Here is a 26,248-nt window from a genome sequence, read left to right on the forward strand (position 1 = left end):
ATCAAGGATTAGTCCCAAGGGGGGCACTTTTTACCAGAGGACAGAGTGAGTGTTCTAAATTATAAGCTACAGATACAACATGGAACTCTGTACTCCTTGTGTCCAGGAAATGGCATTCCAGAAAAGCCACTCTTTGCAGGGGCACAGACATTGATCAGCAGAAGGTACAGCTGCTGTTACACAACAGGGTAGGAGGGAAGAAGAGTGGGACACAGATGGTCCCCCTAGGTGCCTCTCTGCACTCCTTGCCACAATGGGATGTAAATGGACAAATACGGCAACTTAGACCTGAAAAGGACATGGTACCCAGAGCCCTGACCCCCTAAGGAATAAGGGTCTGGGACAGACTATTACGTAAGCCACTTATGTCAGCAGAGGTGCTAATGGAGTGTGACCAGCATCTACAGTGAATAACAGAAAGCAAATGCAACATGAGGGGCTGCGGTCTGTCCTACAAATCTGCCTTTTCTTGGTCTCTCCTCAGACAGCACTCCACCATAATCCTAGAGCGACAGCTTCCCAAATGTAACATAGACAAGGGGATCTAAGCAGTGGAAAGGATGGCCTGTGTGACCACAAACAAGAATTATTACTCAGATTGTTCCTCAAGGAGGGACTTGCCCAGGGCAGGGAGGGTCATCAGCAGAAAGCCTCCACCTGTGACACTGGACTCAGCTGAAAAGAGCTGCTCACTGAGGGTTGCTTCCTGCCCAGGGCAGTCTGATTCTGGGCAACTAAGTGAGCAATGCAGGGTTATAAAGGCCTGGACATCCTGGTTCAGTCTGAGGCACTCTGATGAGCACTACATGTTTCACAAGTCCCTGCTGGCTCCAAATGCGTGCAAATTGACTTCTTCCTTAGCTCAATGTTTTCTTATTTATTCTTCTATCATTTCACAGCTACTGATCCTAAATAGACATCTTGCACCCAAACTTCTCCATAACTACTTCCAGAGAACAAGTTATGACATAGCCTGATTTCCTCTGTTAGAAATATTTGGGTTGTAACAAACACAACTTGAACCAGATGAAGCAAACATGAGAATTTATTAGGCTATCTGAAGTATCCCACAGAAGAATTCAACAATCAAGGTATGAAAAGGGCAGAGGTGGATCTGGACATCGAGACCAGAAGAACCCAGTACTGGAACACAATCAGGACTCTCTTGATTTTGCTTCCATGATGGCTTCATTCTTCTCTCTCACTGCAGACCATGTTTCTCCATGTGGTAGAAAACATAGCCACTCACTGCACCCACATGTAAATATAGCTTGTGATGCTAAAATTACGTGGACAAAAAAGATAGTCCTAGCTCTCTAGAAGCTTTAAAGTGGAAAAGATAAAACATGCAATGATTATATTATCACAGTGAGATACACATGTACAGGTTCATATAAATTTGATAGGCATTAACAAGGAACAAGGGCATTTCAACTGCAGATTTGCAAAAGCAAAAGACATAATAGAAATCTCAAAGTATTACAAGTTGCTCACAGAGGCAAGAAAATATTGCATAGGAAGAAAAATTTTCAGAAGGGACCAGTGAATAGGCATTGGTTTGGACAAAAGTCCTTGCATTCCATAAGGAGAATATTACACTTTTAAGTCCACAATGAGCCACGTGATATTTCAACATGAGACGTGTAATCCGAGTTGCATTTAAAAATAGTCACTATGTATACATATGAAAAATGGACTAAAAGATTACAGCAAGGTACAGAAAACATGCATGCATCTGCAGGGGTGATGGTTGGTCAAGTTTAGGGTGACGGTTGGTCAAGATTATCAGCAGTTCGGCCAGGGGTAGGTGTTGAACATCTGAAATCTTACTGATACACTAACACGGCCTCTCAAAGTGCAACCTGAACATATATTGGGAACGACCAAATGACTGAGAAGGTCTCAAATGTAGATTCCAAATGCCTATTGCTCTAGATTCTGCTACAAAGTTACTTTTGATAAATCTGGCATTCTCTGGGTGCATTTTATCTCAAAGGTCTAAAAGTTATATTCTTGAAACCAAAGTTCCACAAATATATGGGTCCATAGATCCTGATGTCAGATTATGCAAGGAAAAAACCAAACGGAAGGCAATCCTGGTACAGGTTTCAAAATTCAGTCTGGACCTCAAAGAAAACCCACTGCCTAGTAAAAGGAAAACAATGTAAACTGTCCTTTGCAGAAGTGTGCACAATTCCAGGTCAGTGGGAAAACCCAGATGGTAAGAGAACAAGAGGTGATGCTTCCTGTATGTGGCCTCCTGTAGCACGTTACCTCAGAGTACCTTATTGTGTGCCATAAAATAAAAATCCACTCTTAACTTTAAAACTTTCTTCTTGATGCAGGATTTGTGGTAGGAACCAGTAAGTAGCAACAGAGAGACATAGTTTTATGGTTTCCAAGGTAATTTCAAAAACACACTAAAAATCTCTAATTTCAGAATCGGAGCTCTCATGGCACTTCAGAATGGTGAGTTCCAGTGATTAGTGCACAATGTATTTGAACCTCCCCATCAGTTCTTAACTTGACCTCTGTTGTCAGCATCGGTCCTCCCTCCCCCTGTAACACCTGATGTTTAGAAAAAATTTTTGCTTTGGGGCACTGAATCAATAAGCTAGTGTTGAAGTTCCATTATCTAGTGTAGGAAGTATTAGGTTTAACTGCTTAATGGTTAATGGAATAATCTACAATTTCCAAGGCCTAATGAATCAATCTCTGGGGTTGGCAAGAGAATGATAATAGATGGAAAGAAAAAATAGGGCAAAAATCACAAAATACAACATCACCCTGTAACTGTTCATTTGCAGAAGTTTGTCTCCCACATTTAGTAAAATGACTTCAAGGTATTAAAAAGTAGGAAGATTTTTTTTCCTTGAGACAGAGACTCACTCTGTTGCCCAGGCTTGAGCGCAGGTGATCTTGACTGACTGCAACCTCCACCTCCTAAAGTGATTTTCGTGCCTCAGCCTACTGAGTAACTGGGATTACAGGCAGGTGCCACCACGCCTGGCTAATTTTTTTAATTTTTAGTAAAGATGGGGTCTCACCATGTTGGCCAGGCTGGTCTTGAACTCCTGATTTCAAGTGATCCACCCGCCTCAGCCTCCCAAAGTGCTGGGATTATATATGTGAGCCTCTGTGCCTGGCCAGGAAGGTCATACACTTAAGTATGAATAACAGTTGGAAAATTAGATGCTTTAAAGTTATAGCATGGAAAGACAGAATTATATGGCCGCTGAACTCCTGGTATGCTGGTTTAGAAAATTATTCTACTTAAAATTCCAACTTAACCAAAATGTTGCAAAATAGAGAAAATACTGTTCAAGGTAAAGATGCAATATACCGTACTGACATAACAATTTGAACATAAAAGAAGTCTTCATTTTTTCTAAGTTTGGAATCAAGCTCAATGTCGGACTTTTCTAAATTTCATCAGCATACAAAAATATTAACTTTGTCAAGCAACATTATTGAGAGAACATTAAAAAATCCATACTCAGCTAACAGATGGCTCATGCATTTTAACGGAGGCATACTTATATAATGGTAAGTTCTCAATATGAAGTTTTCCATGGAGATAATGCAACTAGTGAAAGAAAGTGAAATATATTTCAAATGATAAAATATTGGAAATCTTGTTTCCTAATACAGTTCCTGACTTAAGATGATGTGACTTACAGTTTCTCAGCATTACAATGGTATCCATACAACTACTGTTTCTCACTTTCAGTATTCAATAATTACATGAGATATTCAACACCTCTTTACAAAATAGAATATGCATTAGAATGTGTTCTGAGAATGTTTAAGGTATGCTAGGCTAAGCTATGACGTTTGCTAGGTTGGGTGTATTAAACGCATTTTTGACTTTACAATGTTTTCACCTTACAATAGGTTTATTGGGATGTAACCCCACTGTAAGTCCAGGAGAATCTGTACTTTTCCAGCAACCACAGAAATTTGCTGGAAGATAAAACACACTTTCTTGAATGTCAAAAAAAATTTTAGCACAAAATTCCCTAATACATTACATCTTCATTAATGTGACTTTGCATTCACTTATACATCTAACTTTTACAAGATATTTTATGCAACACAAAAACCTAATAGCAGCACAAAATATCTATAATACCTTATCAGAGTAAACTAAAATAGTGGTATTTGGATTACACATGACTTAAGACACATTTATATAATGTACAGAGGCATCTCACTAAATGAAAAAAAGATCTGATACAGTACTACTTTATTTCATTTAGTTTGGGTGTTGCAATGTAGTCGACACATCATTATTTTGCTCATTCAGTTATATATCACTATGGTTATTCTGTGGTTCCTGCCTTTGCATATTTATTTTATATAAACTGTTACTCAAGACTCTGAGGATGCAGACAACTTACATAATGTTGGCTTCGGTTACTGAATAGAAAGATCAGTAAAAACAAAATACCCCCTTATATATGTCTATAATAAGGAAAAAGAAATGTGTTATCAATTAAGCTACTTATTCAAGTAAGCCATGTTACGAGTTTCCATTTTTTGTATTATTGTTAAAAAACAAAAGCAAGTAATACGTAGTGTGTCTTCACAGACATCAGAGGCACTATAAGGCATATGCATTTCATACACCCAATTACATTAAATTATATGTAAGCCCAAAATGCAAAGCTTATGTGACACTGGAAGATAGGCCACAAATACCAGGAAGAAATTTCTTATAGATGTTTCAATGACCAATTTATTTGCATATTTTTAATACTTCAAAGTGAACATCTGTCAACCTCTTAGAATTGGGTATTTCTGGTACCCATGTCTACAAAAAGTATATGGCTTCCCTTGCTAGTACTATATGGAGGGGCAAGTATTCCCAGTGTCTTTAAATTGTTAGGTTCTCCATAATATGAATTCTCCAAAATACAAAATAGTGTGGTTACTTGTTGCACTGTCCCATGTTGAGTACTTTAACAGGACTCCATTCCTAAGGACATTTTCTTATGGAAAATGAACTGTCATTTCTTAAAAATACTGCCTCATTTCCTGCATTAATGGGGTTTTCCCTCATCCCCAGTGGGAATATTTCTAACAGCTTAGCAGACTTGACTTCTGGAAGGCTTTCTCATATTCATAGGATTCTTCCTTGTTATGAATGTTCTACTATATAAGGCTTGACTAGGATTTTAAAACTTTTTAAGATATACTGCATTTGTCAGTTCATTCTACTCTATGAATTCTGATCAGCTTTCCATACACCACCTCATTTATAGTTCCCATTCTAATGGAGTACAGACACATAACACAATGTGACTGTCTAAACTGTTATAACTGTATTTCCTAAAGTCCAAGATATGATCAAAGACTCCTATTAACTGTATTTCTAGGATTTTTTTACTGTATGAGTTCTCTGATGATTGATGAGCTGTGACTTCTGGGAGAAAGCTTTCCCACATGCATTGCACTGATAAGGCTTCTCTCCTGTATGAATCCTCTGATGATTGACCAGCTGTGACTTCTGAGAGAAGGCCTTCCTACATTCACTGCATCCATAGGGCTTCTCACCAGTATGTGTCCTTTGATGTGGTATAAGGTGTGACTTCCGAGAGAAAGCTTTGCCACACTCATTACATTCAAAGGGTTTCTCTCCTGTATGTATTCTCTGGTGATTAATGAGACTAGACTTCTCCCTGAAGGCTTTTCTACATTCATTGCATTCATAAGGTTTTTCTCCTGTATGAGTTCTCAGATGTCTAATTAGCTCTGACTTCTCAAAAAAAGCTTTCCTGCAAAGACTGCATTCATAGGGTTTCTCTCCAGTGTGAATCCTCTGGTGGGTATTTAACTGTGATTTCTGGGAGAATGCTTTTTCACAGTCCCTGCATTCATACGGTTTTTCTCCAGTATGAGTTCTCTGATGAGTTGCAAGACTTGACTTCTCACCAAAGGCCTTCCCACATTCAGTGCATTCATATGGTTTTTCCCCTGTATGTGTCCTCTGATGCGATATGAGATGTGACTTCTGACAAAAGGCTTTCCCACATTCAGTGCATACATACGGTTTTTCTCCTGTATGAATTCTCTGATGATTTGTGAGACTTAATTTTTCACTGAAAGCTTTCCCACATTCACTGCATTCATATGGTTTTTCTCCTGTATGAGTTCTCTGATGTCTAACAAGCTGTGATTTCCTACTGAAGGCTTTCCCACATTTACTACATATAAAAGGTTTTTCTCCTGTGTGTGTCATCTGATGTGATATGAGATGTGACTTTTGTGAAAAGGCCTTCCCACACTGAAGGCATCCATGCGGTTTCTCTCCTGTATGGGTTCTCTGATGATTAATGAGACTAGACCTCTCTCTAAATGCTTTCTGACATTCGCTGCATTCATAGGGTTTCTCTCCAGTATGAATTGTCTGATGTCTAACAAGCTCTGATTTCTCAAAGAAGGCTTTTCTACAATCACTACATCCAAAGGGTTTTGTTCCTGTGTGAGTTCTGTGATGGGTAACAAGTTGTGACTTCCTGCTGAAGGCTTTCCCACATTCCCTGCATTCAAAGGGCTTCTCGCCGGTATGAATTCGCTGATGATTAATGAGATTTGACTTTTCACTAAAGGCCCTCCCACATTCATTGCATCCATAGGGTTTTTCTCCTGTGTGTGTTCTCCAATGTGATATGAGATGTGACTTCCGGGAAAAAGCTTTCCCACATTCACCACATTCATATGGTTTCTCTCCTGTATGTGTCCGCTGATGGGATGTGAGCTGTGACTTTTGGGAGAAGGCTTTCCCACACTGGTTACAATTATAAGGTTTTTCTCCTGTATGAGTTCTGTGATGTGTAACAAACTGAGACTTCTGGGGAAAGGTTTTGCCACATTTACCACAGCCAAAGGCTATGTCTCTTATATGTCTGCTCTGATGTTTAATGAGACTTGGTTTCTTAGTGAAGCGCTTCCTACATTCACTGCATTCATACAGTTTCTCCCCTAAACGATTTCTATGATATATGATAATCTGTGACTTTTTATAGGTGTCTTTAAATTTATCACAGTCATAGTATTTTAACCAGGTATCAGTATCCTCAGGCTTGGAATGGAGAAAAAAATTATCAAACACATTAAAGTCATCTGATACTGTTTTTACATAATCTCCTTTTGGAATAAGCAAATCTAAATGATGTTTTAAAATCAATCCATCTAAGTCACCATCACTGTTTGATTTACTTAGAGGAACAAAGTTCATGTTCAGATTGAAATTTTTTCCAAATGCATCACATTCATCACCTCTTTTTATAATTTTAAGCTGGTCTGGGTTATCCTCGTGCCACATCATGTTATCATCTACTTTCCAGACTTCTATAAAGGAAACAAACAAAATAAAAATGTTTGGCTGTGCTTTCTGGGGAAAAAAAAACCTAGCAATGCTATGTTGAGGGGTTGGCTGCTTTTAAGGTTTAGTTTTCTAGTCTGAAATAAGTTCCAAGTATAATAACCATCTTCTAGGTATTGCAAGGACATGCTAAAAACAGAAACAGGAAAGTAACTGAAGATTAAGTCACCTGTGGTTGTTGGCAAGTATGTTTATTAAACACGGAATGTAAAAAACACATGAAGAGCAATAAGAAGCAAAGCAAAAAGGATGGAAGAAGCTTTGACCCAATGTTTTGAGTAATTAATTCATTTGATACTTTCTAAGTATATACTATGTCCAAGTAGTGTGTTTGGTACGAGAGACACAAGAGAAACAATAAGGTCCTCGTCACTATAAAACTTAAATTGTAATGGAAAAGATAAAGAAATAATATTTTTAAAACAACAGAACTATATGCTGTAGTAAATACTAAGAAGAAAATGAACATATTTAGGTAGTCATTTCAAGCTTAACGAATGAGAAATAGTTCATGTTTTTCTCATTCAAAAGTTTTATTTAAACTTGCCATACACATCTTCACATTACTATTAAGAAAACTATTTAATGCAAACCATTTTGAAAACTACATCATCTTTCATCTAAACTGTTCAAGCACAGAACTTTAAGATCCATGTGTACTTTCACTAAAACTATCCCAAGACCCAAGTTCCCATTCTAAAATTAGTCTGACAGTTCAACAGTCATTTGTTATATAGCTCTCTTCCAATTATCCTCATGATATAACCATTTATACTATTGTTTAAGTGCACTTCAAAACACCTATTTTTAGAGATAGAGTCTTGCTCTGTTGCCCAGGTTGAAATGTGTTGTTATGATAATGGCTCACCGCAAACTCAACCTCCCAGGCTCAAGAGAGCTTTATACATAAGCCTCCCAAGCAGCCAGAATACACAGACATGCAACCACCACAACTAGCTAGTTTTGCTGTTGTTCTTGTAGAGACAGGGTTTCCCTATGTTTTCCAGGCTCTTCTTGAACTCCCGGGCTCAAGCAACTCTCCCACTTTAGCCTAAGAAAATGTTGGGGTTGCAGGCATAAGCCAACATGCTGGGCCCATTTTTCAATAAAAATCTATACTTAGAACTTTTTGTGAGGTTGTACCTAGAGATAAGATAATCAGTAATGTGAAAACATTCCACAAATTTAAAGGTCAACTGAAGGTTATTAATATTTTTGTAGGATTATATGGTGGAGGTAGAATCAGTAAGATTTGCTGATGTATTTGGTATGGAGAAAATAAAGGGAAAAAGAGGATCAAGAATGATCCTTAGGATGCTGGGCGTGGTGGCTCAAGCCTGTAATCCCAGCACTTTGGGAGGCTGAGGCGGGTGGATCACGAGGTCAAGAGATCGAGACCATCCTGGTCAACATGGTGAAACCCTGTTTCTACTAAAGATACAAAAAAAAAAAATTAGCTGGGCATGGTGGCACGTGCCTGTAATCCCAGCTACTCAGGAGGCTGAGGCAGGAGAATTGCCTGAACCCAGGAGGCGGAGGTTGTGGTGAGCCGAGATCGCGCCATTGCACTCCAGCCTGCTGGGTAACAAGAGTGAAACTCTTTCTCAAAAAAAAAAAAAAAAAAAAAAAAGAATGATCCTTAGGTTTAGTGTTTCAACAATTTGGTAGATTATGGTGTTACTGAATTCAGGAAGACTGAGGGAGACATATGAGAGTTGAAATCAAGACTTCACTATAAACATATTAATTTTGTTTTTTGAGACTGGGTCTTGCCCTCTCACTCAATCTGGAGTTTAGTGGTGCAATTATAGCTCACTGCAGCTCAAGTGATCCTCCCAAATCAGCCTCCTGAGTAGCTGGGACTACAGGTGCATGCCATCGTGCTCAAGATAATTTTTAGAATTTTTTTGTAGAGATGGGGTCTCACCGTGTTGCTCAGGCTGGGCTCAAGTAGTCATTCTATTTCAGCTTTCCAAATTGCTGGGACTGCAAACATTGTGTTAGGCCTAATAAATTAATTTTAAGATGTATGGGAAGTTTCAATAAAACAGTATCAGAAAATACGGGAGCAGAAAATGAAATACTTATAAACTTATACTCATGTTAAATATAATCACACTATTGAACTATTAAGTATGTGTTTGAAATTTACATGTCTTCCCCTTATTTTTTTCCTAATAGAAAAATGAAATTGCCTTATGTTTGCTCATTTGTGGTGCATTCCAAATAGTCCCACTCTCTCCATCACTTGCTCTGCTCTAAACTGTCACATTATCTCAATGAAATATCTTTTTTTTTTTTTGAGAAGGAGTGTCACTCTGTTACCCAAACTAGAGTGCAGTGGCCCAAACTCGGCTCACTGCAACCTTCACTTCCCAGGTTCCATTTCACTGCCTCAGTCTCCTGAGTAGTTGGTACTACAGACACTAATTTTTGTATTTTTAGTAGAGACAGGGTTTTACCATATTAGTCAGGCTGGTCTCGAACTCCTGACCTTGTGATCTGCCCACCTCAGCCTCCCAAAGTGCTGGGATTACTGGAGTGAGCCACCAAGCCTGGCCTGAAATACCCTTCTAATTGGTTTACCTGCTTCCGATATTACATCGTCTATTCAGCAGTCAGATTAAACTTTCACAATTTTAAAGGTTTTACGTTTCAAAATTTCTTCACTCAATTATAACACTTTTGTATTGCCTACAAGTTGAGACATGATCTAGTTCCCACACTCTCTCCAACTTACCTGTATCTCTCTGGCATACTGACCTCAGCCACATGGACTTCCTTTCTGTTTCTTAAAGTAACAGTCATTTTCTGACTTAACATATTCTTATCGGTCGTTCCTTTTCGAGACACTTTTCCCCATGCTCATTTCACATCTTTCATGTCTACAATTCGGTTTTCCATGTTGTGTCTCCCCAAAACTTGTATATTGAAGATTAACTCCCAGCATGGCTGTATTTGGAGACAGGACCTCTAAAGAAGTCAGGTTAAATGAGGTCGTAAGGGTAAGACCCTGATCAAATAGGGTTATTGTCTTTATAAAACTAGACAGAAGGCCAGACACAGTGGCCCACCTCTGTAATCTCAGCACTTTGGGAGGCTGAAGCGGGCAGATTACTTGAACCCCAGAGTTCGACAGCAGCCTGGGCAACATGATAAAACTCTGTACCAAAAAAAATTTTCTGAACTACCCAGGTGTGGTGGTGTAAACCTGTGGTCCCAACTGTTTGGGAGGATCACTTGACGTGATCACAGGAAGTTAAGGCTGCAATAAGCCGTGACTGTGCCACTGCACTCCAGCCTAGGTGATACCCTGTCTCAAAAAACAAAAAAAAGAAAGAAAGAAAATCCAGAGAGATTACTTACTCTCCCTCTCTACATGCACACACTGAGAAAAGGCCACGTGAATACACAGTGAGAGGGTGGCTGTCTACAAGTCTGGAAGGGAGCCCTCAACTCTTGATCATGCTGGTACCTTGATCTTGGACTTTCCATCGCTAAAACTGAGAAATAAATTTTGTTGTTTAAGCTCCCCTAAATATGGTATTTTGTTATGGCAGCCTGAGCAGACTAACAGATTCTCTCCTCTAATTTACTTCTGCAATAACACTTAGCAGGATCTGAAATTTTTCATGCTTACTTGCTACCCTGTTCTTTTTTTATTCTCCCATTAGCAAGTAACCACTATGTGGGCAGGAAATATATCTCTAATGCTCCCTATTATACCCACAGTACCTAGCACAGTAACATAAAAATAAAAGAAGTCAATAAAAACCCCATTTTCTCTGACCTCCTAAAGCAGTCTGCGCAGAAAAGAGCATCAGGTCTGAAACTACTATCCACAGAAAGCCCTGCTTGCAAGATTGGCCCTCGGCTGGCATCTGAGAATGTGGGTTTCGGGAATGTCCCTACTATTTCCTAACTGATAAAAGTGGCTTACTATGCCAAAACTGCATACAAACAATATGATCAGCACATGTTAGGCAGAGAATACCTACATGACCAGCTCTCAGTAAAGACCTTGGGCACTTATCTCTAATGGTCTTTCCTGAGCAGAAATATCAAAAACATGCTACTAAATTTTTGTTGCAGAGGATAGTAAACTCTGACCCTTATGGGAGGGAGGGAGCTTAGGAGACCTGCACATGGATTCTTCCAGATTCTGTCTGTACCTTTTTCATTTATGATCCAGCTGTGTGTCCTTAAAATGTCACTGTAATAAATCTTAGTCATAAGTACAACAATATGCTGAGTCCCGAGTGTTCCTGGTGACTCTGAACATGGGGGTATTTGGGGACCCTGATGCACAGTCCCAATTTGTGTAATCTTGATAATCAGCTTTGCATTGCCTTACAACAAAATGAATGCTCCATGTTTAAGTGCTGAATTTTTAAATAAACGCAAATGTCTCATCTTCTTAACTGAGCTGTATGCTTCTGGAAACTTATTTTCTTGTCTTACTTTGTAATCCTTTTCAGTAAAAGATAAAACCCACTAGGTGAGTGGATCTCAACTAACAAGGGCACATAAAAACTACAAGAAGTATCTCAAATTACAAATCCCAGTCTTACCACGCAAAACTAAAAAAACAAAAAATAACAAAAGAAAGAAACAGGCATGCTGGCACACACCTGTAGTCCCATCTACTCAGGAGGCTGAGGCAAGAACATCACTTGGACCCAGGAATTTGAGGCTACAGTGACTTATGATCACATCACTGCACCGCAGCCTGGGCAACAGAGCAAGACCCTGTCTATAAAAACAAAGACAAAGCTTTTGGAAAGAAATTTATTTAATATTGCATGTTCTATAACTAAAGTGAAGATATTAAATTTAAGCCCCTTATAGTATTTTTTTAAATGGTTGGTTCCAAATATTATATATACTATGATCAGGTCACATATGTGACTTCAGAAAAAGGTGAGAACAATTTAGGCTGGGTATTCAAGAAACATTTCATAAATATAACTGCAGTGAAAACCAAGTTCCTATAAAAAGGATTAAGAATTTCTAGGTAACTAGTATAATACCATCAAAAGTTCAAGATGTTACATGTTTGAAAACACTTGAGAACCGATCATGAATGGGGGGAAGGAAGAAATGACTGAACAGGCAACAACAGTGTCATACAATGGAGGTCCCAGAGAGAAGAGATTACAAGCCTGTAGCAGATGCTGTCACTGTCTCACCCATACCCATCGGCTAAATTCAGAGGATACCTGCAGCTTTGATTGACAGTTTCTGACATGATATCTACCCCAGGCATTCACAACTCTCTAACCAAGAACTTTCTTGGGCTGAAAGCACAAGTTTGGTCTGTACGCAGGGACCCTGGACATCCTGGATACTTACCATGGCATAGCAAACCTCAACACTGAGATGGGAGTAGATAAATACCTGGGAGTAGATAAATACTAGAAATAAATTCCTAGTACCTCAGTGTCAAGACTGAGGAATATTTTCACAGTGCCTCAGAAGGTGCTCAGCAAAACTGAGCATCCACCACCCAGGGCAGTAGTTGGAGTGTCAGCCCATCCTTCACGGGTGTTAATGCTCCACCACTTCCTGGTCTGACTTGCCCATTCTCTCACATGTGTGGGGACCATGTCCCCAGTAAGTTCTTATACTCACATACGTATGTTAGGGTCTGCTTTTGAGCGAATCTGAAGTAAGTCAATGTCACATAGCAGACAATGAGTAAAGAGGTTCGGCTGATCAGAGTAGTGAGGGATGCTTTAGAAAATAAAATATGGTGGCATCATTAAGACAGCTTGTAAAATATTAGAATCTGGATCTATCCAGCAATTTGAGAACTTCAGAAATGAGACATCATGCACCTACTTTTAAGTGAAATTGAGGCAGGAAGGCTTTTAAGAGATACTTTCCAGCTAGGCACGGTGGCTCACACCTGTAATCCCATCACTTTGGGAGGCCAAGTTGGGTGGATCACAGAGTCAGGAGTTCTTGTGATCAGCCTGGCCAACATGGCGAAATCCCATCTTTACTAAAAATACAAAAATTAGCCGGCTGTGGTAGCAGGTGCCTGCGGTCCCATGTGCTTGGGAGGCTGAGGCAGGAGAATTGCTTGAACTCGGGAGGCAGAAGTTACAGTCAGCCAAGATCGTGCCATTGCACTCCAGCCTGGGTGAAAGAGCAAGATACTGTCTCAAAAAAAATAAAATTAGGCCGGGCGCAGTGGCTCAAGCCTGTAATCCCAGCACTTTGGGAGGCTGAGGCAGGTGGATCATGAGGTCGAGAGATCGAGACCATCCTGGTCAACATGGTGAAACCCCGTCTCTACTAAAAATACAAAAAATTAGCTGGGCATGGTGGCATGTTCCTGTAATCCCAGCTACTCAGGAGGCTGAGGCAGGAGAATTGCCTGAACCCAGGAGGTGGAGGTTGCGGTGAGCCAAGATCGCACCATTGCACTCCAGCCTGGGTAACGAGAGCGAAACTCCGTCTCAAAAAAATAAATAAATAAAAATTAAATTAAATTAAGAAGATACTTTCCAAATAGAAAAAAAACTTTAAAACAACATGAAAGGATAGTAGAAAGGAATTATTCGGCTGGGCACAGTGGTTCATGCCTGTAATCCCAGCACTTTGGGAGGCCAAGCAGGGCAGATCATGAGGTCAGGAGTTTGAGAACAGCCTGGCCAACATGGCAAAACCCCATCTTTACTAAAAATACAAAAATTAGCCGGCTGTGGTAGCAGGTGCCTACGGTCCCATGTTCTTGGGAGGCTGAAGCAGGAGAATTGCTTGAACTCGGGAGGCAGAGGTTACAGTCAGCCAAGATCGTGCCACTGCACTCCAGCCTGGGTGAAAGAGCAAGACTCTGTCTCAAAATAAATAAAATTAAATTAAGAAGATACTTTCCAAATAGAAAAAAACTTTAAAACAACATGAAAGGATAGTAGAAAGGGATTATTCGGCTGGGTGCGATGGTTCATGCCTGTAATCCCAGCACTTTGGGAGGCCAAGCTGGGCAGATCATGAGGTCAGGAGTTTGAGACCAGCCTGGCCAACATGGTGAAACCCCATCTCCACTAAAAATACAAAAAAAAATTAGCCAGGCATGGTGGCATGCACCTGTAGTCCCAGCTGCTTGGAAGGCTGAGGCAGGAGAATTGCTTGAACCTGGGAGCTGGAGGTTGCAGTGAGCAGAGATCACACCACTGTACTCCAGCCTGGGTGGCAGAAAAAGACACCATCTCAAAAAAAAAAATAAAGAAAGAAAGGGATTATTCATATACTCCATGGTGTCTAATCTGCAGAAAAAAAAAAACACAAAGGAACCTAATTTTAAAGGGAGGATAAGGATAAATTGGGAGAAATGATGGCTCCATTTTCTAATATAATGAGACTAAACAGACTGGGGCTTTGGAAAGTGGTCCTTTGGCCATCAGAGATACCCAAACTGAGGACAAAATCAAGATGCTTCAGTGTACAAAAGGAGATGTCTTTGACCACAGGGGAAAGAGGAGCTGAAGGAGATAAACATGTGAGAGGACAGAATACCAAACACGAAGTTAAGGTACCAGATGTTACAGAGAATAATAAAGTCATGGCCAAGATAAGCAGGATGCATTTCATTATAAGCTACAAAGAAGCTACGTCTGAATGTGACTTACTTGAGTAGCTAATGTCGTTGCTCTGAGGCACCACCGAAGGTTTAGAGATGTTGAAGAGATCTCTAAAGCACATTTCAGAGATGCCAACCCATCACTGACAAGATGGCATGGGACTTCTACTTTCTCCCATCTGCCTGGTTCTCATACACTCACCTGGAGAACATGAACTTGGAATTTCTTCATCTCCTATCCATGGCTCTTCTCCTTGCTCCAACTTGAAGATGACATCCGGCTTCATAGCTTCATACCCTGCTCAGGGAAAATCACAAAGGCCTTAGGCCCAACTGCTTGGGCTTTAGGGCCTCTGAAGATGAGCAAGGTTTCACATCAGGCTTGACCTGATAAAGCTGAACCTCAACAGGTTAAGTAATTCTCCAAGTTACAGTAATGGTCTCCCTGGTGGCTAACAGGATCTAGAACAAAGCCGTTAGGTACTTCAGAGGCCCTGGCACCAGTAAGTCTGGGTTTACATCCAGGCTCTTTAATTTAGCAGCTGTTAGTTCTTGGGAAAGTTACTTATCTTGGCCTCTATTTTCTCATCAGGAAAAAATGAGTAATAATTATACTTGCCACACAGGATTGCTCTGGTGATTAAATGAGCTGATATATGTAAAGCACTTCATATAATATGTGACATACAGGAAGTTACACGCATGAGGTCAAACTATTAATACTTAAGTCTCACAGGCAGCGTTACAAACTTAAGACTTCATTATTGAAAGCTGAGACCCAAATACTTTGTTGGTGTTATAGTCCAAGCAACTATGATCTAAATTTCAGGTCCAAAATCATTAAAAATTTCAAAAGCCTAACTACAGGCTTCCGAAACTTCCCAGCAACTAAAAATAAAAGGCAATGCATTGGGCATAATCCAAGGTACTCAAGAAAGCTTTTATTACCCAGTGACACCAGGCTGCTATAGTTCTCCAACATGACATCCTTATACAAATTCTTCTGAGAGGGGTCCAGCAGCTGCCACTCCTTTTGCGTGAAGTCCACAGATAAATCGTCAAATGAGAATGACTCCTGTAAGATCACAATCCTAGTAAATCTGAAGCAGTTAACACTGTATGATGCGAGAAAAAAAACTGGAGCTTGAGCATCTTATTCTCATAACAAGTTATACAAAATGCCTACCACGTCCCTACCTTTGTATATTTTGTGTGATAAAACGTCATTCTGTGTTCTTCCATCATTCCATTTATACAACTGTTAACCTAAACATTAAAAAGAGAGGCTGTCCAGAAGAAAATGACGTTTATTTGGGAAGAGAGTATTGCAATGAGAAGACACACGCCATAGTAAACCATATGTGTATTCAGGGAGATAAAGGAAAACAAAAGTTGTTTTTTTTTTTTTTTTTTTTTGAGACGGAATTTCGCTCTTGTTACCCAGGCTGGAGTGCAATGGCGCGATCTCAGCTCACCGCAGCCTCCGCCTCCTGGGTTCAGGCAATTCTCCTGCCTCAGCCTCCTGAGTAGCTGGGATTACAGGCACGCGCCACCATGCCCAGCTAATTTTTTGCATTTTTAGTAGAGACGGGGTTTCACCATGTTGACCAGGGTGGTCTCGATCTCTTGACCTCGTGATCCACCCGCCTCGGCCTCCCAAAGTGCTGGGATTACAGGCGTGAGCCACCGCGCCCGGCCGGAAAACAAAAGTTTTTAAAGAAAAAAAATGAAGTACATAATTGTTTTGAAACAGTTATCCCTGGTTACAAAGACCAATAATAAGGGATATACCAGTCCAAAGATGGACACGCAGCTGCTGGGCAGACGTCCCAATAAAGGTATTTTCTGTGTAAGGCTTCAATGGTCTTTGTGCAAGTTTGTGGTTTCTGCAGTCTTTTGTGATAATTTTTATCAGGCATGCAAGCGTGAGAATCCTTTTTTTACAGGCTTCCCAGCTCTACTTGTCAGGGTTAAAAAAATATGTAACACTAGTGACTCCATTTTGATTCTGACAACTTTCACAGAATACATGAGAACTGGAATAGATGACTTTAAACCCCCGAACCACCAATAATATATTTACTGAACCTCATATTTGGCACTGGAAGAGATAATAGCAAAAGAAAGAGAACAGGATAGTCAAGGTGGCTCACACCTATCCCAGCACTTTCAGAGGCCAAGGCAGGAGGGTCACTTGAGTCCAAGAGTTTGAGACCAAACTGAGTAATACAGTGAGACCTTGTCTCTACAAAGATAAAAAATAAAAATATTAGCTGGATACAATGGCACATTGCCAGTAGTCCCAATTACTTGGAAGGCTGAGGTGGGAAGACCCAGGCTTCAGTGAGCTGTGACTGCGCCACTGCACTGCAGCCTGGGTGACAGAGTGAGACCCCACCTCAAACACAAACCAATACAAAAAATACCAAGGAGAAAGATAATAAAATAATACTCTCAAAAGTTCCATTGTCTTACAGAGGGCTGCAAACATGCACACTTACAAATAAAACAAACTTGTAATAACTAAGAGAAACAAGAGTACAGTGTAGATAAAAAGCAGGGAGAGCTTCGCTCTATTTGAGTGTCAAGTTAGGCTCTATGGAAAAGGTTAACATTTACATACGTTTTAGAATATGTTGTTTTCCACAAAGAAAAGGAAAGGTATTCAGGGAGGCAGCAGCTCTGATTTAAAAAAGAAAAAACAAAAAACTGTGAGGACTGAGGAGATGCAAACACCTCAGTCTAACAGGCTAATGAGGAATTGGACAGTGATTAGATTAAAGGCCACAGTAGGAGCTGGGGCAGAATGTGGTTAACTTGGCCAGGATACCTTCTTGTTGCCAACAGTTAGCCATGAAAGACTTCACAAGGAAGGGAGTGATATAACAAAAACATAGATTTTAGAAAGGTGACTAGACTTTGGATCAAGATAGATTTCTGTCTCAAAGTCTTCTAAGATAAAAAGAAAACATAAGCACACATCCTTAAAAAATCTAGAATGCCACTGGAAAATAAAAAAACAAGTTTGACCCTAATAGCACATGATACACTTTAAGAGGAGTCAGTGAATTTGAAGACAGATCAATAGAAACTGTTAGTTTTGAACAGAGAGAAAATGACTTAAAAATGAACAGACCTCAGGACACTATCAAATAATACCAAAGAATCTAACATGAGTGTCATAGGAGTCCAGAAAAGAGAAAAGAAAGAGCATGGTGAAAATACATTCCCAAGAAATGATGGCTGAATATTCTGCAAAACTGGCAAAAGAAATAAACCAACAAATTCAAGAAGTTCAGTGAATGCCAGACAATAGATGTAAGGAAATCCATACCCAGACAAATCATAAACAGCTAGAAAGAAAAAAAAAAATCACATTACTTAAAGGGAAAAGCAAATCAGATAGTGCAAATTTATTTATTTCTTTTTTGAGACAGAGTTTTTGCTCTGTTACCCAGGCTAAAGTGCAGTGGCATGATTATAGCTCGCTGCAACCTCTGCCTTCTAGGTTCAAGTGATCCTCCCATGTCAGCCTTCTGAGGAGCTGGGATTACAAGTGCATGCCACCACACTCAGTGAAATTTTTTGAGACACAGTCTTGCTCTGTCACCAGGCTGGAGTGAAGTGGTGTGATCTTGGCTTACTGCAACCTCTGCCTCCTAGGTTCAAGCAACTCTCCTGCCTTAGCTTCCTAAGTAGCTGGGATCACAGGCGCCTGCCACCACACCCGGCTAATTTTTGTATTTCTAGTACAGACGGGGTTTCTCCATGTTGGCTGGGCTAGTGTCAAACTCCTGACATCAGGTGATCCACTCACCTTGGCCTCCCAAAGCGCTGGGATTACAGGCGTGAGCCACTGCACCTGGCCAAGAGTAAGCAAATTAATGATTGTCTTAGGCTGGGGTGGGAAGAGGAGCTGACCAAAAATGTCACAAAGATTGTTTTGGGGTGATGGAAATCAAATTGACCAAAAATGTCACAAAGATTGTTTTAGGGTGATGGAAATCTTCTAAACCAGATTGTGCTGAATGGTCATACAGCATAAGTTTAGATAAAAATCACTGAATTACACATTAAAATGGTGGAACTCATTGACGTCATACTTTAATAAAGCTACTAAACTTGTGCCAATATACTTTACAATACAGATGAAATAGTTATATTCTTTGAAAAACGACATGCCCAACGTGACAAGAAGAAACTAAATCTGAATTAATCCTGTAACTGTTAAAGAAACTGACCCCACAATTTAACTTTCCTTCAAAGGAAATACAAAATCTAGGCAGTTTTAGTGGTGATTCTTCCAAACATTTACATAAAATAATTCGGCCAGATGTGCTGGCTCATGCCTATAATTTCAGCTACTTGATAGACTGAGGCAGGAGAACTGTTCGAGGCCAGGAGTTCCACACAAGCCAGGGCAACACAGTGAGATCCCGTCTCTACCAAAAAAAAAAAAAAAAAAATTTAAACTAGCTGGACGTAGTAGCTTATGCCTGTGCTCGTATCTATCTGGGAGGCTGAGGTGAGAGGAGTGCTTGATCCCGGGAGTTCAAGGCTCCAGTGAGCACTCTAGCCTGGGTGACAGAGTGAGACCATGTCTCTTTAAACAGAAAGGAGAAAAAAGTTATTTCTGATGTTTTTGTTAATATAAAAATCTAATCAAATCTAAAGAAAAATCACTGGAACTAATAAGTGGGCTTAAGAAATTCCTGTATACAAAGTCAATATGCAAAAACATAGTGTATTTCCATGCTTTGGCAAGAAAATTCTTCTAATTAACAAAATTTCAGATACCATTTATTGTAGAAATGGCTAACTGCAGGTCTGGAATTAAAAAAATTAAAAACTGGGCCGGGCGCGGTGGCTCAAGCCTGTAATCCCAGCACTTTAGGAGGCCGAGGCGAGTGGATCACGAGGTCGAGAGATCGAGACCATTCTGGTCAACATGGTGAAACCCCGTCTCTACTAAAAAATACAAAAAATTAGCTGGGCATGGTGGTGCGTGCCTGTAATCCCAGCTACTCAGGAGGCTGAGGCAGGAGAATTGCCTGAACCCAGGAGGCGGAGACTGCGGTGAGCCGAGATCGCGCCATTGCACTCCAGCCTGGGTAACAAGAGCGAAACTCCGTCTCAAAAAAAAAAAAAAAAAAAAAAAATTAAAAACTGTGCCTAGATATATTTTGTCATGCTAGAAAACAGTATTCCAGCTGATAAGAAGAAATGATAAAAGTAGTATGTCACCATTTTGCAGCTTCCAATAAAATCATCCATCTGGCCAGGGGCTGTGGCTCAATGCAATAATTATGTAAGATGTTATGGCTTTAGGGCCGGGCGTAGTGGCTCACGCCTGTAATCCAAGCACTTTGGAGGCCAAGGCGGGCGGATCACCTGAGGTCGGGAGTTCAAGACCAGCCTGGCCAACATGGTGAAACCCTGTCTTAAAAATAAATAAATAAAAATAAAAGTAAAAAGATATTATGGCTTTAAATATGCTATAAATATTCAACTCTAAGAACCTGTCATGGTCCAATAGTTAATATATCATTGTGCCAATTTTGTTCCAATCCTAATCATCTATTCTGAGCCTATTTTCCTCCGATTTCTTAACTATTTAAACTTCTCTATCACTGGAAGGCTTATACATTTCTTTTAATTCCCTGGGGAAAAAGTGAGAACTAAACGATCAACTTACCTGTAACATGGTCATTTTCTGCTGCAGTACGAGACGCTTAGCAAGTCTGAAATCTGACCCACGACTCTGGAGTGAGGTCTTGGCTAGGTCTTCTACACTGAGAACGAATTCCTGGTTCCAAGAACTCCTTTCTTATCTCACATGAGCAGGCTTATTTGTAGGGACCATGATCTGTGGACTTTGAGACAAATGTACTTCAACTGGTATATTCACATTGCACATGGAATCTTTTTCTCTCTTGCTAGGAACTTTGAATTTATGATTACCTAAGGCCAGAGGTGTGCTTTCTATATAACTGAAACAGGGTTCTCAGGGAAACAATATAGTAAAAATAGAACAGTGGAAGCCTATGTCTCTGCAAACAGATAAAGAAATATCAGAGGCTGAGTGGGGTGGCTCACGTCTGTAATCTCAGCACTTGGGGAGGCTGAGGTGGGTGGATCGACTAGGTCAGGAGTTTGAGACCAGCCTGGCCAATATGGTGAAACCCCGTCTCTACTAAAAATACAAAAATTAGCCGGGTGTGGTGGCACGCACCTGTAATCCCAGCTATTCAGGAGGCTGAGGCAGGAGAATTGCTTGAACCTGGGAGACAGAGGTTGCAGTGAGCCAAGACAGCGCCACTGCACTCCAGCTTGGGTGACAGAGCAAGATTCAGTCTCAGAAAAAATTTAAAAATTTTATATATATATATATATACACACACACACACACACATAATATATACATATATCAGAAATAAAATAATTGTGAGATTCACTCAATATTCACTGTGAACACTGAAATGCAAATCAGCTTAATAGTTTATATGATTTGTATTAAAATAGCTTTGAGTTTCAATCAAACTTTTTCCTTTACAAGCTAGAAGATGTTTGGCAAAAACACAAATTTCACCATTCTGAGCCTTAGTTTCCTAATAAAATCTTGTATTAATACGTCCTTAACTTTTGTCTGCCAATTCTATCCATTTCAGAAGGAAATGGGTTAAAATTTCACAGTATGACTATAGGTTGGTCAGTTTTTCCTTGTAATTCTGCTGATGTTTGGATTATATGTGTAAGGCTATGTTGTTTGATGCACAGAGGTTAAATAGAGGATGTTAACAATGCTTCAGATCCCAAATAATGTTTTTTGCCTTAAAATCTATTTTATCTTAGATGAAGTCTGCAACGTCAGTCTTTTTTTTTTGGTAGGCTCTTGCTCTCTCACCCAGGCTGGTGTGCAGTGGCACAATCATAGCTCACTGCAACCTTGAACTTTGGGCTCAAGGGATCTTACTGCCTCACCCTCCCAAGTAGCTGGGACTACAGGTGTGTGTGCCTCCATGCTCAGCTAACTTTTTGTGTGTGGTTTTTTGTTTTTTGTTTTTTGTTTTTTTTGTAGAGACAGGATCTCGCTATGCTGCCCAGGACAGTCTCGAACTCCTGGGCTCAAGCCATCCTCCCACCTCAGCCTCCCAAAGTGCTGGGATTATAGACATAAACCACCACACCTGGCTTTAGCATTCTTTTGGTATTTACCTGGTACGTTATCATCTGTTCAACGACTTAAAATTTCAGCATCCTTATGTTTGTCTCTTACGAGCAACTGAGAATTCAAATTTATTGGTGTTTAAAAAAAAAAAAAAAAATCCAACCGGCCAGGCGCGGTGGCTCACGCCTATAATCCCAGCACTTTGGGAGGCTGAGGCAGGTGGATCACCTGAGGTCAGGAGTTCAGGACCAGCCTGACCAACATGGTGAAACTCTGTCTCTATTTAAAACACAAAAATTAGCCAGGCAAGGTGGCATGCCCCTGTAATCTCAGCTACTCGGGAGGCTGAGGCAGGAGAATTGTTTGAACCTGGGAGGTGGAGGTTGCAGTGAGCCAGGATCACGCCATTGCACTCCAGTCTACGCAACAAAAATCCAAACCAACAATCTTTTTTCTTTTTTGATACGGAGTCTTACTCTGTCACCAGGCTGGAGTGCAGCTGCACAATCTCGGCTCACTGCAACCTCCACCTCCTGGGTTCAAGCAATTCTTCAGCCTCAGCCTCCCAAGTAGCTGGGACCACAGGCACGTGCCACCATGCCTAGCTAATTTTTTTTCTATTTTTAGTAGAGATGGGGTTTCACCATGTTGGACAGGATGGTCTCGATCTCCTGACCTCGTGATCTGCCCTCCCAAAGTGCTGGGATTACAGGCGTGAGCCACTGCACCCAGTCCAATCTGTCTTTTAACTGACAAACTGAATACATTTAATGTTTATTGTGGTTATTGTTTTTCTTCCCCTTCCTTTCTTGCCTTCAAAGCCTCAATTTCTGTATTTGCTAAAATGGTGAGGATAAAATAGACCTCACAGTGAGAGTCTAAGAAACAAATGAGACATTAAAAGGAAAGTGACTAGGGCCTTGTAATAACTGTTACAGCTAACATTCCAGTGCTTTCTATGTGTGACACAATATACTAAGTCTTTTTTTTTTTTTTTGAGACGGAGTTTCGCTCTTGTTACCCAGGCTGGAGTGCAATGGCGCGATCTCGGCTCACCGCAACCTCCGCCTCCTGGGTTCAAGCAATTCTCCTGCCTCAGCCTCCTGAGTAGCTGGGATTACAGGCACGCGCCACCATGCCCAGCTAATTTTTTTTTTGTATCTTTAGTAGAGACGGGGTTTCACCATGGTCAACATTTCAACATGGACCAACCTCAACAGGATGGTCTCGATCTCTTGACCTCGTGATCCACCCGCCTCAGCCTCCCAAAGTGCTGGGATTACAGGCTTGAGCCACCGCACCCGGCTATATACTAAGTATTTTATTTATTTATTTATTTATTTATTTTTTTATTTTTTTGAGACAGAGTTTCGCTCTTGTTACCCAGGCTGGAGTGCAATGGCGCGATCTCGGCTCACCGCAACCTCCGCCTCCTGGGCTCAGGCAATTCTCCTGCCTCAGCCTCCCGAGTAGCTGGGATTACAAGCACGTGCCACCATGCCCAGCTAATTTTTTGTATTTTTAGTAGAGACGGGGTTTCACCGTGTTGACCAGGATGGTCTCGATCTCTTGACCTCGTGATCCACCCGCCTCGGCCTCAAAAAGTGCTGGGATTACAGGCTTGAGCCACCGCGCCCGGCCCTTACTAAGTATTTTAAATTGAACTCTTATCCACAACCCTGTAAGGCATTTAACATAATCTCCACTTTACAGAGAGAAACTGGGACACAGAGTGATTGTAAAACGTGCTTGTGATTGCACATTTAGTAAAAAGCAAAATTCAAATGTTACTTCTCTATCTTGCTATATTCAAAGCATGTACTACTAAAATCATAATGTCATTTGTGCATATCTACATGCACAAACACACAACATAAATCCTGGAATCACCTCCTATTCCCATGCACTGACAGTCACTACTTTCCACAAAAACACAAATGAAGGACAGCCTGCCTCAATCCTGCATCATACTAACAAGCAGCACTTCTTTTTCATGCCTTTCTGTGATTCAAACTTCAGTGCCAACGCAGAAAAACACAGCATTTTTCTCCCAGTTATACAAGAAATGAATCATTTACACCTTAGATTGTGATAATACATGTATCTTAGAACAGAAGCTGACACACAGTCACATAACTATTATAAAAGTAAAATATGATGGCAAAATATAAAAAATCTACACAAGTTAAATAAGAAATAATTATCTATGTTCTCACCACAGGTAACCAATTTGGAGATGATGGAAACTATTATGATACTGCTCATAAAATGGAAGTATACGGTCACATTTTAAAACTGTTTTTGTTTTTTTCCCTACTTTGTGAAGAACATCTTTCCAGGCCAATAACCTTATTTCTATAATATCAACAACTTATATAAAATAACGGAAAAAAAAACCCTACCCATAATTTTAAAAATAAATAAAATATGTAGGAATATCAAGACCCATATGAAGCATACTAAAAACACCAATGAGAACTATAAAAATGGAATTAAAGAAATTTATAATTAGATTTTGTTTTGGGATAGGAAGACTTCATATTGTAAAGATAATTTGACCTCAGATGATTTACATAACTCATTCAAGTCCATAATCTCAAAATTTTTTTCTTTAACAAGCAATTCTAAAGTTTATGTGTAAGAAAAAAGCTTCAGGAACAGTTTGGACACTTTTTTTTGTGACAGGGTCTTACTCTGCTGTGCAGGCTGACGTGCAATAGCATAACCATAGCCCACTGCGGCCTTGATCCTGGGCTCAAGTGGTCCTCACACCTCAGCCTACAGAGTAGGTTACAGGCATGACCCACCACGCCCGGCCTGGACACTTTTGGAAATACAAAATAATGAGTGTGAACAAGCCCACTATAAAACATAGTTATAATCATTAGAACATTTGACACTGGCTCCAGAGAGGTTATACAGATGGAAAAAAGCAGAACTGTCTAAATATGCAAGAGTCAGCATACAATAAATACAGCATTTCAAAGCCATGAGTAAAAATTATTTAATGAATAGAATATTCGAAAGAAAATAAAGACAGTTATTTCATACATTACAACTACCTCCAGATGGGTTAAAATTTAAAATAATGGAAACCCTAAGAATGCATTTTAAAAAGCCACAGGTAGGCCGGGCGCGGTGGCTCAAGCCTGTAATCCCAGCGCTTTGGGAGGCCGAGGCGGGTGGATCATGAGGTCGAGAGATCGAGACCATCCTGGTCAATATGGTGAAACCCCGTCTCTACTAAAAATACAAAAAATTAGCTGGGCATGGTGGCGCGTGCCTGTCATCCCAGCTACTCAGGAGGCTGAGGCAGGAAAATTGCCTGAACCCAGGAGGCGGAGGTTGCGGTGAGCCGAGATCGCGCCATTGCACTCCAGCCTGGGCAACAAGAGCGAAACTCCGTCTCAAAAAATTTTTTAAAAAAGCCACAGGTGAATGAATGTATGTATAATCTGAGGGGAGATTTCGCTACACATGATACAAAAGGGAAAAGACATTAAAATGTTTTAAACAGTCAAATGTCACCACTAAAAAAACACAGGGCCAGGTCTGGGGGCCCGCACCGCGGTCCCGGCGCTTCCGACCCTCCTCCGACAGCGGCGGGCGCGGCTCCTCCGGGAACCGCCGGAGGACGGGGCGGGCCCCGGCCGGACGCCCCCGAGGCCCCCGCCGGCGCCTGCACGCCCGCCCGAAAGGTCGCCCAGGGGCGGCGCCTCCGGAGAGGCCGTGCCCGCGCCACAGCCCGGAACCCGCACGGCTCCGCGGCCGCGGCGTCCTCGCCGCCCGGCCCGGCCCCACCCAGCCCCGGCCCCGAATCCGCGCGCGGACGTCCCAGGCCTGGAAGCCGAAGGCCCCGCGGCCGCTCCCGCGCGCCTCCCCCGCCGTCCCCGAAGACCCGGCGCCCGCCCCGCAATAAACGCGCGGAACGCGCTGAACTCACAAAAGACGCCGCCGCCGACTCGCTCCCGCGCCCGCGCCCGCGCGCCCGCGGCCCGCGATCACGTGACGCCACCAGGCCACCGCGCCCCGCGCACGCGCCCGAGCCGTCGGTCTCTGTGCGCTCCCGGCGGCTCCGCACGGGCCGGGACGAGTCGGGGCCTGC

At 41.2% G+C, this 26,248-nt stretch overlaps 1 protein-coding gene across 2 annotated transcripts; it reads right to left on the bottom strand.

Moving 5' to 3' along the window:
* Positions 1 to 1,027: 1,027 nt before the first annotated feature.
* ZNF84 (zinc finger protein 84) lies at positions 1,028 to 26,248 on the bottom strand. 2 transcript variants are annotated; one of them, XM_039472382.2, is made up of 5 exons: positions 26,087 to 26,248; positions 20,671 to 20,848; positions 15,924 to 16,050; positions 15,178 to 15,273; positions 1,028 to 7,353 (listed from the first exon to the last, which is right to left on the bottom strand). In XM_039472382.2, the coding sequence occupies exons 2-5, from the start codon at positions 20,683 to 20,685 to the stop codon at positions 5,375 to 5,377; spliced, it is 2,217 nt and encodes a 738-aa protein (XP_039328316.1). In that variant the 5' UTR covers positions 20,686 to 20,848; positions 26,087 to 26,248; the 3' UTR covers positions 1,028 to 5,374. The 2 variants fall into 2 exon arrangements, with proteins under 2 accessions (XP_039328316.1, XP_074258081.1); XM_074401980.1 differs by lacking the exons at positions 15,924 to 16,050; positions 20,671 to 20,848; positions 26,087 to 26,248 and having other exon boundaries at positions 9,315 to 15,267.

This window comes from Saimiri boliviensis, chromosome 7 (genome assembly GCF_048565385.1).
Source record: "Saimiri boliviensis isolate mSaiBol1 chromosome 7, mSaiBol1.pri, whole genome shotgun sequence".
NCBI classification, from domain to species: Eukaryota; Metazoa; Chordata; class Mammalia; order Primates; family Cebidae; genus Saimiri; species Saimiri boliviensis.

Bases quoted from the DNA above. Each gene is read 5' to 3' on its own strand.
- ZNF84 (XM_039472382.2), bottom strand. The intron at 15,274-15,923 runs GTAATAAAAGCT...TTCCCTGAGCAG, and splicing joins TAGCAGCCTGGTGTCACTGG to GGTATGAAGCTATGAAGCCG. The intron at 7,354-15,177 runs GTGAGTGTATGA...TTTCCTTTATAG, and splicing joins TCCAAGTTCATGTTCTCCAG to AAGTCTGGAAAGTAGATGAT.